The 13,608-nt window shown below is 45.4% G+C and overlaps 1 protein-coding gene across 2 annotated transcripts in view; it reads right to left on the bottom strand.

Annotated features, from left to right (window-relative positions):
* The window catches only part of LOC115403905 (kinesin-like protein KIF21A), a 29,416-nt gene that overhangs the window by 12,935 nt on the left and 2,873 nt on the right, over nucleotides 1–13,608 (bottom strand). For both annotated transcript variants that reach the window (XM_030112934.1, XM_030112935.1), the window contains exons 2-10: nucleotides 5,855–6,077; nucleotides 2,938–3,120; nucleotides 2,291–2,440; nucleotides 1,816–1,950; nucleotides 1,554–1,718; nucleotides 1,069–1,184; nucleotides 566–761; nucleotides 292–481; nucleotides 17–80 (exon numbers count right to left, since the gene is read on the bottom strand). In XM_030112934.1, the coding sequence (XP_029968794.1) occupies nucleotides 17–80; nucleotides 292–481; nucleotides 566–761; nucleotides 1,069–1,184; nucleotides 1,554–1,718; nucleotides 1,816–1,950; nucleotides 2,291–2,440; nucleotides 2,938–3,120; nucleotides 5,855–6,077 (1,422 nt within the window). The remainder of the gene's footprint in view (nucleotides 1–16; nucleotides 81–291; nucleotides 482–565; nucleotides 762–1,068; nucleotides 1,185–1,553; nucleotides 1,719–1,815; nucleotides 1,951–2,290; nucleotides 2,441–2,937; nucleotides 3,121–5,854; nucleotides 6,078–13,608) is intronic.

Here is a 13,608-nt window from a genome sequence, read left to right as displayed (position 1 = left end):
TGATGTGTGTTCATACCTGAGCTCTTCGATTTCTTTGATATAGTTCTGGATCATGTTCCCGATTTCTTCATTACCTTCACCTGGAAGCAGGCGGGACAGATTTTTAATATGATTATAAATGAATTAGAAATGAAAAACTCGGCAGGTACAGCTACAATCACTCGATACTGTGGTAATAGCAAAAAAGATCCATGTGAATAGTTGACAAGTTGTGGCAGAGAAAGGGAGAAATACAGTTTTGAAGCAAAAAAAAGAAAAGAATCTATGTGGATGTTTGAGGGTCAGTCCCACCTGCTTTGGCCAGAGCCTGGTTGGCCTGGTCACTGAGGACGTGTGTGAGTCGGGCTCTCTGGGCGTCGATGGTCTCCTGCATGGCCTTCACTCGCACGCGCAGGTTGTTGTTCTCCGTCTGCAGCATGTTGTTCTCGTGGACCAAGTCGTTGATGCCCTCCATGCCGTCCTCGCCCACCATGCGCTTTCCCTACACACGAAGAGGAAACATGATCCACTCAACTCCAGTCAGACTTTCCATACCTCCCTCCTGTTCTGATGTGCGTCCCCTTACCGTCTTGTACTCCATCAGCTCCATCTGCAGCCGGGCGATCTCCGTCCTCAAGGCGCTGATCTGCTGGCTGGCTCTGTCCTGGTTCACCATCACCTTGTTCTTGATGTTCCGGGCCCGGTTGGCATACTTCAAGGTGTTTAGGGTCTCCATGAAGTCGCGATCCGACGGGCTGATGCAGGCGATCATCACTGTTTGACTGCAGAGGATTCAGAAAGAGAAGAGCACCGATCGGTCAGACAGAATTACATTTTCTTCCTCGATTTATTTAGTGTGAACAGTGGCTCAGTGCGATTTAAAGCAAAATGTGTGCAAAATATAGATAAATACACTTGTTTGACTGAAGGAATAAGATGATATCAAGTATGCAAAGAGCAACTACCCTAATTTAGTATATCATTTGAGAATTACTATACAAATTTGACCTACAACTATAAACTTTTAATTGATTTGAGTCTAAAAAAAAAATCCCACAAGTAATGTTTGAATAAACAAGCTCCACAAACCTGTTGCCTCCCAGTGAGTCCTGCAGGAGGCGTGTCAGTTTGGAGTCTCTGTAAGGCACGTGAGTGGAACGCTTGCTCCGGTCGCCCAGGGCACTGATGACGTTTCCCAAGGCGAGCTGATGGAGGAGAGATGGGAGGGGCGAGCGAGCAAGAGAGAGAGAGAGAGAGAGAGAGAGTTTTACTGGTTGAAGTATTCAAATGACCTTCGTACTTTCATGAAAGCACAGCCAGTGATCAGAATGAGTAAAGGTTCACTGCTGCGGTACTCAAACTTAGGCTCTCACTCCACACCTGGCTCCAGAACCTGGCAGTCCTGTTCCCATCCTGCATGATTCTGAATTTTAACAGGATCCAAAAACACTTGACTTCAATCAAGTGTGACGAAGCAAGTGTAACTTGCATCCCAGCCAACAGGGGGCGCCATCACTCCACTGATATTCCAACCTGCTCTATAGCCGCCCAGGCAGATGTGACAGAGCTCTCACCAGTCCACAGTTGATGGAGATGCCCTCTTTGGCTCGGTCACCGGTCGCTCCGGTCCTCTTCAGCCTCTCCGATCCGGCCAGATCTACAAAGTGGAACTTCGCCGTCAGCGTCTCGAACTCATCGATCTCCGAGTTATTGGCCAGGCGGTTATCCGTTTCATTATCCTAGAAGAGAGGGGCGCACAAATAGAAAGTAAGAGACTGCGTGTTTCCAGGAGATGTGGCTGTTTCGCCCAGATTTCCTGCGTGCGGCGATACGAACGTTGTTATCGGGCGAGCAGACTCGGACTTGGCACAGGTGGATGGTGAAGATGGCGTGGGAGCGTGAACTCTGGACGTTCATCTGGGTGCTGGCGGTGGTGCGAGACAGGGCGCCCAGCTTCAGACACTGCATCATCTGTGAGGAGGACGGGACGGGGCGCACAATCAGGGCTCCGCTCCAGACACAACACAAGGAGAACATTCAAAAACAAGCTGCCGATATGCAGCCTTGCATGTGCCAGAACTAGTTCATGGAGAAAAACTACACAGTTTTGTTGTTTTTGTTTCTTTCTTTAAAGATCAACCGGTGATCACTGTTTTCTTTAAATTTCCAGCAGCAGGATGCACTGTTGACCCAGCAGGCGTCGTAAACGTCGTAGTTTAGCTTCAGTCGGTGCTCAGTAAATACACTAAAAAAAAAATACAGCCTGTGAACAAATGCGGTTATCGGGACGCGTTGATCTGCTAACGCTGACCTCGGCGGCAGAGGCGACGGTGCGGGTGGTGACCCCCACGGTGTAAATGCCTCCGTTGGCGTCCTCGTGGATCTTGATGTTGGATTTCTGCTTCCTGGCCTCCAGATCCCGGGCGGAGTCGAACAGGTCCAGCACCTCCTCGTTGTACAGCTGGAGAGAAAATACCCCCCCCCCCCAAAAAAAAAGACATTTTAAAAAGATTCTTAAAGAGCTGATCATAGCTTGGATGATTAGCTCGTCAGTGGCGCTGTCATGTTCGGGTTCCCACCCTCACCTTCTCCCTCAGCTGTTTGCTCACCAGCTGTTAGCAGCCACTTGTTGGCTGTTAAAAATAAAGCCAGGAGCTGACCCCAGAGACTGACTAATGACAGTTTAATGGCAGTCGGGTCATCTGGGCACTTTTAACAACCTGAACACATACAAGCGACGGCTGACCCTTGACCTCCTGCTGTCTGCATGTTCTGACTGTGTCTGACTGATGGATTTTTTTTTAGTGGATTTTTATGTTTTGCATTGCAGATGGAGCTGGAAATCTTGATTTGAGGTTTGAATGTCTGACTGTTTCTGGGTCAAACTTTGTGCGCTCATTCAGTTTAGTGTGTGTGTGTGTGTGTGTGTGTGTTTGTGTGCTTCTGTTTGATCTGCACCTCCAGGAACTGAGCGTTGATCTTGAACTCGGGTACCGGCCGGCCCTGCTCCGTGGCAGCCTGTCTGCGCTCCTCAATGCCTCGGAACAGGTGGTTAACGGCCCGGGGAATGATGCCCAGCTCGTCTTCTCCTATGTTCACGTCGAAGCCGGTTCCCATGGTGTAGGTCTTCCCTGAACCGGTCTGCACACACACACACAGGAAAAGAAGAAGCAATGTGAAAGGAGAAATCTCCTGTTCATGTCCGTATGCACAGAAAGTAAAAGAATCAACACTGTATCAACAATCCTGAGTAGACACCCTCAAGTCTTCAGGGTTTAGGGGCTGGAAAAGGGGGAAGGGCGCAGTTCACTGCAGTTTAGGGGGGGTCAGAAGAAATGGGGTGATCACCAGGGTGACAAAAAGAGGAATGCAACTTGGAGTTCAAATTCAGACGTCACCCTCCTCCGTCGCGCCGCTGAAAGGAGACTCCCGACGGGAGTGTGTGTGTGTTTCTGAGCTGATGGACGAGTGTGTGTGTGCACAAGAAATTTAGTGTGTTTTATTCCACAAGCGCACACCTGCGCGGTGGCCACATTCACGCGCGCGTCTTCTCTCTGCGAGCGTGAGCGTGCACGGAGTCCACCGCGCTCCGTGAAAAGCTCTTTGACGGGAGAATAAGGCGCGGGAACAATGTGAGGAGAGAATAATGGAGAGAAAGCAGCGGAGCGCAGGGGGAGATTAACAAGAGGGAGGCTCAACAGCGGCTCTTCCAGCAGAAAGTGTCTCCTCCTTTACACTGACCTTCCATTCAGCTTCAATTTCAGTTTGTACATAAAAAAAAAAAAAACCTTGCAGTACTTCAAACAGACCTTTTCTTTCCTAAACAGCCTTTATGCTGGCGCACCTGCTCTGTGCTTCCTCTGTACCAGACAGAGCCTTCATGCTGTTGCTTTCAGTAAGAAAAGAAGAGACGAGCACAAAGAAAATGAGCAAACGTTTAGGAATATGTGAATACAAAGAAAAAGCACAGTAAACCTCAGGTGTGTGTCATCCTACTGTACGTTACACAGCAGCTGGCATCGTGTCTAATGTACAGTGAGCTGGAAGAGTCTCACTTCCCAGGTGGGGGCGATCACATGCCAAAAAAAGAGTAGAAAAGTCGGTCTAATGAAAATCACCCCTGTATCCACCTCGCTGATGAAACTCAGGCTTGTAAGATCAATGTCGCCAAAAGATGTCAGACGCAAACTACAAAGACGAGGCTAATGAAGCAATTAACTGCAACGGCAGTCATTAGATTTTCACACCATGTGTGCAAAGTTTTAAGTGTTTTAATTTCACATGCATGGATTGTTCATAGTCTGCAAAAAATTAGCAGCACTGTTTTTTTTTTTTCTGCAATCCTCCGCCTCTTTTAATAAGCCTCCACATCTCAGAAGACAAAGCTGACTGCTTCAAGCCCTGCTGGGTGATTTCACCCATCGATTCGTTCTCTGTGCCTGCTTTATTCCACTTAGGACTCATGAGGAGCAAAAGACACACCCTGGACAGATCTCTAGGCCATCACAGACGAACGGGCGCGTTCCTGTTGCATGAAATCTGAAGTCAGCCAGAAGCCGGATTGCAATGACGCATATTTAAAAGGAAGGTTAAGACGACCCGGCGTTGGCTTTCAAGGCTCATGTAACCTCCAGGGATGACGCCCATGAATAAAGATTAACTCAAAAGCACTGGTGTATCGCACCTTGGCTTTCAGATACGCTCTGGCAATATATTCTTCATCTGTGGTATGAGGCGAAGCGGACTCTCCTTACTTGATGGGGTAATAAAACGCTTCTTCTATCACAGCTGATATAACTCCGGAGAGGGCAGGTTGGAACCTGTCAGCTGTTCTGACGGAGCTGCTGAGGCTGGAGGCCTCCTCGCTTCCTGATTACAAGCCTAATGATAAGAAATGAAATCAACCTCATGTCACTCGCTGCCATAAATCTCAAGATCCTGGAAGCTGCTCCGCTTCCTTGAGCCATGCAGCCCTGTGAGCGTACAGTGCGAAAGAAAGAGCAGGCCAAAGGAAGAACTGCTGCGTGTTTGAAATGAGCAGAGGATTGGCTCTGCCCATGAGTAAAAAATGTTAAAAATGACTTGGCAGAAGGAAGTTTTACATCAATAGTTAATAGTTTTTTGTTTTTTTTTACCTTTGGGATGTGTATTGACAAGACACAGACAAGAATTTGGCAGATCTTTGCATACCTCAGCTCAGGATGTAGGATTATATAATGAAATATATATTATCAACACTGTAAAACTAGATTTATACTGCCATTTATTTTACTTTAGGCTGATTTTGGAAAAGTGGAACACCAACAAATAATATTGTAGCGTTACGACATTGAAGCAAATACTGGGAACTACTTTTTCTTTTGAAATCACTACGCCCATATTTAGTAAGTAGTTCCGTCTTAGCAATCTTCACATAAACAAGTCAATCTCGTAATTTTGCATTAATATTTCACACCGTAGTGAATGTGCGGATTATAACGTGTCCACCAAAGTGTTTTGGGGTTGTTGGATTGTGTATTTGATGAGTTTGACGAGGGGGAACAAAAATACCATCCACTTCCATTGTGTCCGTCCCGAAAACCTTCCCCGACTCACCTCTGGATAAACAACAGCTCGCCCTCACAAAAAAGTAAGTATGCTGTTCGAAATGACTTAGGAATTGCGCTAAATGGGCCAATTTGCCAAAATGTTGAAGTATCCCTTTAAATGACCACATAAATTTTATTTACTGCTGCCAATAGGTGGCACTGTATTGATTTAAACTTGGCCATTTCTACCAAAGAAGAAGCACAGCTGCAAATCAAAGTTGAGTCAAGTCAAATAAAAGATGGATTCATCAAATATTCTGGTATTTGGCATAAGAATGTTGGCCAACCTGTCCGTATGCAAAGATGGTGGCGTTATAGCCTTCGAAGCAGCCCTCGATGAGCCTCTCCGTGCAGTGTGTGTAGATGGCGTCCTGCTGTGTGTCCATGTCGAAGACGTAGTCGTAGGTGAAGGCCTTGTCCTTCCCCAGGACCACCTGTGGCTCCCCGGGCATCACGTACGTACAGATGTGGCATCCTTCGATCTTTTCTTTGGCCAGCTGAGGACGGATCCTGACGGACAGAGACAAGAGGAAACACAGGAGCTCATTATTATCAAGAGGGTTTGTTATTTATAGAACAGAATGGCAGATTGTGACTGATCACAGGTTTAGTGGTGAAAGTGGAGTCGAGCTGAAGAGGGTAACACACACGCCCCTCCCCACCCCGAGGTGGAAGGGATGAGTGCAGCTACTGTGCAGCACGAGCATGTTTGTGTATGTGAAATCCACGCAGTGCCAGCACACACCCTGCACACAGCACAGTGCGCTCACTGTTCAGACGCGAGGCCGAGCGAGAGCGCTCTGGGTAAACAGTCCCACCCTGGATTTCATTTAGGAATTGCTCTGTCTGCTTTCCTTCAAATAAACACACCTCTTTTTTTTCCTCTTCCTCTTCTTGTTTTTTCTAATATTCATCGTTTTCTCTGTCACTTTTCATCACTGGACTGACAGTGAGCCCGAACAGGAAGCGGACATATTGAAGGCAGAGCAGGGGAATATTTGGACATATTGGAAGCATTAAAATATTTGAAATATTTGAAGATTTGATGGAACACGACAAGGTCAGAATGCAGATGAAGGGTGTGAATGCAACATGACGAGGCTTCAAACTTGAAACAGACAGCAAGTTATAAGATCAAGATGAGTGGTGTCACTTTTTCATTTAAGAACAGAATGAAGATAACATGGAGACAAAGTGGTTAATAAAACATGCTTAATAACTTAACTATGAGTCAAATAAGTTTTGGACTGTCAGAAGGAACCAAACTACCCGGAAAGAGTTCATGTATACACAGGGAGAACATGCAAACTTAACAGAAAGGCCTCAAACATACATTTCTATTCCAAGCAACATCCTCAGGCTGCAGAACTGAAACCAGGCGCTGAAAGATGATAAAATCCTCTGTTCGGTTGAACAACCCTGTTAAGTCACATTTCACTACATATTCACAATACTGCGATCTAAGACCAGATTTTTTTTTGAAGCACATCATCAGTCACACAGCTTCACAGTACTGTGATGGTGAAAACGTGCGCTTCCCAGCACGATTATCGCCGGTTCGAGTCCAGACTTGGGTTCTTCTCTGGGTGGAGTTTGCATAGTCTCCAAGTGAGTGCATGTTTTTTTTTTTTTGATCTGGTAACTCTGGTTTCTTCCATTAGAGGTAAATTGGCGACTGTAACACTGCCTGCGGGAGTGAATTTCAAAAGTGCCCGATAATTTGTGTATAATAGCGCCTGCAGATAAAGTTGATGTAACGGCAGTCGTCAGAGGGTTTAGATCATCGGAGTTGGCTGCGGTTTAATGGTAGGATGGTTAAAGCAGGTACAAAGGTTGATCTGCATTAATCCAGTTGGCCACCTTCCCAAAAGCCTCGCCGGAGAGCCGTAATCCGGCGTAACAATGGAGTCACTCTTCACAGCTTACAGCGAGGGCATTAAGTCACTGGGTTATCTTCACTTTGAGGGCAAAAAGCAAGAAAACCCCAGAAAAAAATGTCAAATTCTATTAAACTGCAGTCTTAGAAGATAAGCGCGGACTCTCTGATTGTGTTTCTCTGTAAAAAGCTGTGACGCAACATTTGTTTTCTTGAGCTTCCCGACATCCCCGGGGTCCTCCATTTACGAGAGGCCGAGAGTGGGCTGGAGAGGAAAAGAAACGTCTGAGTGAATGGGATGGAAAGATAAAGAAGAAAGAAACAAAGAAAGAAAGAGAAGCTTGCAGTGGTTACAGCAAGGGGACCGTCTCATTTTATTGCAATTCAAACATAAGTTGCTAAACAACTGCAATTCTTAATACTTTCTGTGCATCGGCAGGTCGAAAGCTCAAGTGTGTTCATTATACAAACAATACGCCTCTATTTCCAGTGTTTCTGGGGCATGTGTGTGTGTGTGTGTGTATTCACAACTCGCACGAGTTCTGGCATCAAACGCGGCCGGTAAAAGTAAACAGGTGAGAGGTGCGCGGCGCGTCCTGCCGGCGTGTTATTAGCCGGGCTGACTGTGATTATCAGCTGGCAGGCGTCGCTCTGTGGTTCAACCCAAAACACCGGTTTCTTCTGGCAGAATGAGGGCGGCGATTCAACTCCGCAGACTCCCAGAGCTAATCCGCCTTCGAGGGTGACATGAGCAGGCTCCAGGAAATTTAACTCCGCCGCCTGCTTTCAGGTGCACATGTGAGCGCGCGCACACGCTCACACACACACACACACACACTGCTGTAACACAGTTTCAGTGTACTGTGTCTTGTTTTACTGAGAGGGATACGGATGTCTTTCATTACCAGAGAGATCAGGGCCCCCTCCAATTCAGAGACGTTGCATAATGACTGTAACACATTAATCTGCTGAGTTCACGGAAGAGAAGAAAACACACAAGATTTATAGAGTGAAATTTTACAGTGTTTCTCACACTCTTACACTTAAAGATACAGTGAAGAACTGTAATGTTTCTGTGCTTACCGTAATGTTTTTTATGCTTGTTACTACAGTTTATTACAGGAATGAGTCTTTTAACTTGGAAATAATTTGACTTTAAAGCACTTTTAGTGGCTAATGAGCACATTTCATCTAATAGATGTATCAAGTGTAAAAAAGATTAGTGCATTATAAATTACCAGGTGGAAGGTTCCTGATTGTGATGTTCATCTACATGCATTCACGTTTGGACAAAACACAGCTTTCTGCAATCTTCTTGCTAATGCTTTGAAGCAACACTGAAGTGTTGTGAAGATTTTCCATGATGAAAATGATATTTTGAAACGACTAAGTATAGCCAGCTATTAACACATAAAAATTTGTAGTTTTAGTGGTGCTTCTATTTTTAGTTACTTTGGTGTTGTGAAGGTGGATGAGCAAACTTATTTTTTTCCAAACTAAATTCCAAAAAAAAAAAAAAAGAAGTGACAAAATGCGAACACATTTTAAGACGCTTAAATAAAAATGGAAATAAACCAAGCAGCTTCACATAAAGTACAACTAGAGGAGAGTCTGAATGGCAGCGGCAGAGATCAGAGTGATGAGATCGAGTTGACTGAACCCTTTAAGAGATGAAAGACACACACACACACACACACACACACACGAATACAGTGCAGCGCACAGGCACATATACCTATTCAAACACACACACATTAGGTTGGAGAGTGAAGCGTGCACACAGAGGGGCTTTGTGAGACTCCCCCCCCATGTGACCCGTCCTGTTCAGTTCCTGTTCTCCTTCTCATTACTGCGATTACAGTGACCGCCTGAGATAAAGTGAAACCTTCTCATTCACACACACACAAAGAAAACCTAGACATGACACGCCTTCATCCTGTTTTTAGATCTTAAAGTTCATTTTTTTGAAGGCTGACAAAAGACCTCGAGGAAACTCCTTTTCCCTTAAAAGTGTGTGTAAATTGCAGGACTTGCAGATGTTTTTCACATCATAATATATCTACGTGTTAACACAAGGGATGCAGAATGATTCCTCTTATGTCTAAAATCTGGTAAGTTTTTTATATATGTATTTTTGTCATTTTACTTCATCTCTAATATAATCACAACAAAATGCATAGAGAACCATCAGGTTAAATAATAAAATAAAAAATAAACCCCAAGATGAGTCACTGTGTCGCCACCATGCTGCTGATCTCAAACACGCCATGCTGAAATCACTGACGGTCAAACCAATCAACTGACTCCCAAAGGAGTCCACCGTCATCCCTGACAATAGCATCACGAACCAACATCAGATCTCAACCTAATTAATCTAATTTAATCCCGAGTGCAACTGGTGACTCAGCAGGAACAGAAAAGGAAACATCCTGAGCCCCCCGCCCCCGAGGCTGCAGACAACAAGACCTTGCTCTCTAGAGTTCACAGCAGACTCATCGTCACATCATGTTCAGTGACGCTGCAGTTTAACCAGCTTCGTCATCTTCTTTTGTTTTTTTTTTGTTGCTTTTAAATTTATCTTCATTGCCTTTAAGTCTAATGGAAAATGTTTGATCTAAGGTCAAATTCCTTCAAATCAGTTGGAATTATTATTAATTAACAATCCACCCAATTTACAGCAACCGAATCCAAGATATTAAGTGCTAAATATACATAAGCATTCTCTGTAAAATCATATTTCTGGTCACATATTTGTTAAAACAGTGGAATACAAACGGTGACAGCAGGCCACTTTAAGTTTTAATAAAGAAATACATACTATTTAGAAAGATCTAAAAAAAAAGTGTTATTGTGGTTATTGTGTTTTGCAGCTTTCCAACAGATGTGATTGGATAAAAATATACAGCGGTGTTTATGTAGCTCTGTATATCGTTATGCATCTTTTTTAGCTTTGACTCGTTTTAGTGAGGTTAATTAAAGACTATGAGGCAAGTTGAATTATGGTCTCGTAAAAAATCAAGCCGGTGAATCCGTGCTGACAAACCGTTTCTTCTAAACGTGGAGGCACGAACAGCTGAACTGTCTCCGTCTGCAGTCACATTTTACACAGAGCATGTCAAACAAAAAGCCACAATCACATGTGAGGCTAAGTGCCTGAAGAATGTCCGAAAGAGTTGTGACGGAGATGGGAGCTGACTGTTGTCCTCTGGTGTGCATTAAGGGAGGGACAGTCGCCGCTTTTTGTCATGCTGTGAAATCCCGATTGACGGTAATTGAAGTAATGCTGGAAACAATGGTTAATGCACAGCGAGGAAGTCGGTGGTGATTTTTTTTTTTTCTACTGTATTTCAAACTGAAAACACAGCAAGGCATAAGTGAGTACTTGTACTTGCAGGCACTGCATGCTGACACACGCAAACGTACAAATGCATTCCTCTTTTCAGACAGAAAATGCATTTGTTTATTGTGTTTCATGCACGCGTGCAGACCGGCTTGTCTAAAATGTTCCTGCGGTCTAATGGCCGCCTTCAGCCAGAGGAGGAACGACGCGAACATAAAGAGACAAAGTCAGTAAAAATGGGCGTCAGATGGAGTGCGACTGTTTTTAGAAACAGCATCTACTGCGCAGCAGCTGATCTTGGCATGAAGAGTCCATTCATCGGACCGCTGTCTTCAGAGACGTCAGCGGAGAGCTGAGAAGAGAGTGGCGGGGGGGGGGGGGGGGGGAACTCGAGACAGGGATCAATCTGCGCAGGAGCATGCAGGCTGCATTTTAAAGCAATAAACCTCTCCGTCCGGTCATTATTTTAAAGACATCTCATAAAAAAAGATTTCTAAGTCAGCAAACTGGATTAATTTCAGTGAGCCTGAAGTTGGACAAGGCAGTAAAGAAGATAATGGAAAGAGTCACCTGCGTTGTTGGTCGTCCAATCCCGATTTAAAAAGACAATGGTACTCAGATGAGCACAACTCAGAGTGGAAAGGATTGTGTGTTCAGAGTTTTCACTCCCAGTTAACGCAAACAAATGCTCATAGTTTCCTGATAATGGGGGTCTTGTGTTTCCATTCAGTGGAAGTGAAAGCCACTTCCTTGTCATTGAGCAGTGAGTGTGAACAGTTCAGACCCTCAGCAGGAGCTGATAGAGGAGTACTGTACGGCAGAGGCCTTGAATCTGTCTTTTCTCCGAGTCCGCTGTGGAAACAAGAGGGAATCTGGGAGCGTCGCTGGACAATGGAGGGAGGTCAAAAAGAGTCTGAGTGGGAAAAGAGAGAAAAAAAAAACACAGAGGGGCCTCTGCTGACACAACCTTTTGGTCCCAAACCCTGAGAACGGTGACTGACAGCCATCCAATCACAGGCCGTCGCACAAACCCAAAGCCTTGAACAGACGTCACGGTCAGCATTGTGAGGGTCCCACACACACTGCCCCAACGGGTCGCTGATCAAAGTTCCGACTGCCTCTGGGGTCAAAGGTTCCCGAGCCGGGACGGATGGTCGTCATCACGCTGAGCGGCAGTCGGGACAGGGCACACGAGGATATCACACACCGGTGCTGTTACCAGCCTCATGGAAACATTCCTTGTTGACAAGGACAGCTTGGCAGAGTGGCAACACACACGGGAAATGAAATGGAAATTCAGGATGGAAGCAGGGACGACTCATGCGCTGTCACTTTTTTCTTTTTTTCTTTTTTTAAAGCAACTTCCCGAAACGAGAGGCTCAAAAATGCAGCTAAGTTAAGTCAGAAGCCACATCTTTATCAGAGAATTTCACAGTGGACGAACCTGAGCTGCAGCGAGTTAGACAGAGGTGATTGAGTATTTGGGTAAACGTGAGATCACATGACGGCAGCAGGCAGATGGCTTGCAGCACGCTCTGCTTTGTGTCTCAGTTCACTTGGCTGGATTCATAAATATTCATCATTTAATGTGCTTGGATGGACACCGGATTATGCATGCACACACACACACAAACACACACAGACATATGAGTCCTCACTAAACCCAGCAGGCATCATGGGAAAAGGTCAGAGGGGGAGGGGCTTGTGCTCAGATGACCTCGCAGTAGAGCCTCTGTGGTTTAGATCATCTGGATGTGTTAATGAGTTTCAGGTATTCTAATTACTTTTGCAACTATTACTGGCACATTTCAGCTCAGACACAAGTAATCATGAATCCAAACTACAAGAATTACAACAGTTGCAAACTATAAACACTGACCATGTATATCATATTGAAGGCATGTAACCAGTACAGGTAGAGTTATGCTTTCCATAGTTTATTAAGTGCATCATTTCAAAGCACTTAGTCTGAGTTGTCCAATTAAAGAGAAAAAGCCCTCTGGGAATTCAAAAGTAAGTACGAAACTCAAGTCCTGGTCAGTGTGGATGTCGCCTCTGAATTATTTAAAGCTCTGCTTCATGTATATTTACAAACCAATGCATCAGCGGGCTGGCTCCTCCGGGCTACATGAGCAACACGATTTACTTCTGGGATAAATCGTTAACTTCTCGCAGAAAAGAGCGTCACTGGTGTCAGCAGACGCAGATGGAGGAGTTACGTAAGAGGAGGGATGTGGAGCACACACAGCCGCTCAGGGGGATAACCCAGTAAACATATCCGACAATGTACGGGCGGGCGGCACTTAGGTGTGAAAAACATCCCTAAAAACCACTAATGACAGCAGGGCAAACGCATCCAGGAGGGAAGCTCGCCGGCGAGGAGCGAACACAGCTTCAGGTTGCGTCACCTTTCCAGTAATAAATCAAAAAAGAGACACAGGACCTCCTTGTAGTGCCTTTCCTCTGTTCAGGCTCCAGGCCGCTGCCAAATAAAGGAGATGATAAAGGAACGTTTCATCGCCGCGGCCCTGTTGGGGTGGGGGGATTAGGACCTCGCCAACAGACAGCATTAGCCTCACAAGCTCAGGCAGGTAGTGGCTGGAAACTTGGTAGCTGATTAGTGAAGACACACTCGCATGCACGCACGCACGCACGCACGCAACGCACACACACAGGCAGCTAACTAAACTATTAGGGAAAGTCTCACACAGACTCTCCTCAAAATAATTAGAGTGATTAATAGAGCTGAAAACACGTCTCCTGGTTTGACGTTCAGACAGATGTGACGATGAGCCCGACGGCCGCAGATGAAAAGGTGTTGCTCC

This window comes from Salarias fasciatus, chromosome 17 (genome assembly GCF_902148845.1).
Source record: "Salarias fasciatus chromosome 17, fSalaFa1.1, whole genome shotgun sequence".
In the NCBI taxonomy this organism is placed as follows: domain Eukaryota; kingdom Metazoa; phylum Chordata; class Actinopteri; order Blenniiformes; family Blenniidae; genus Salarias; species Salarias fasciatus.
Note: the sequence above shows the minus strand (reverse complement) of the source record. Positions and strands in the feature narration are given on the sequence as shown.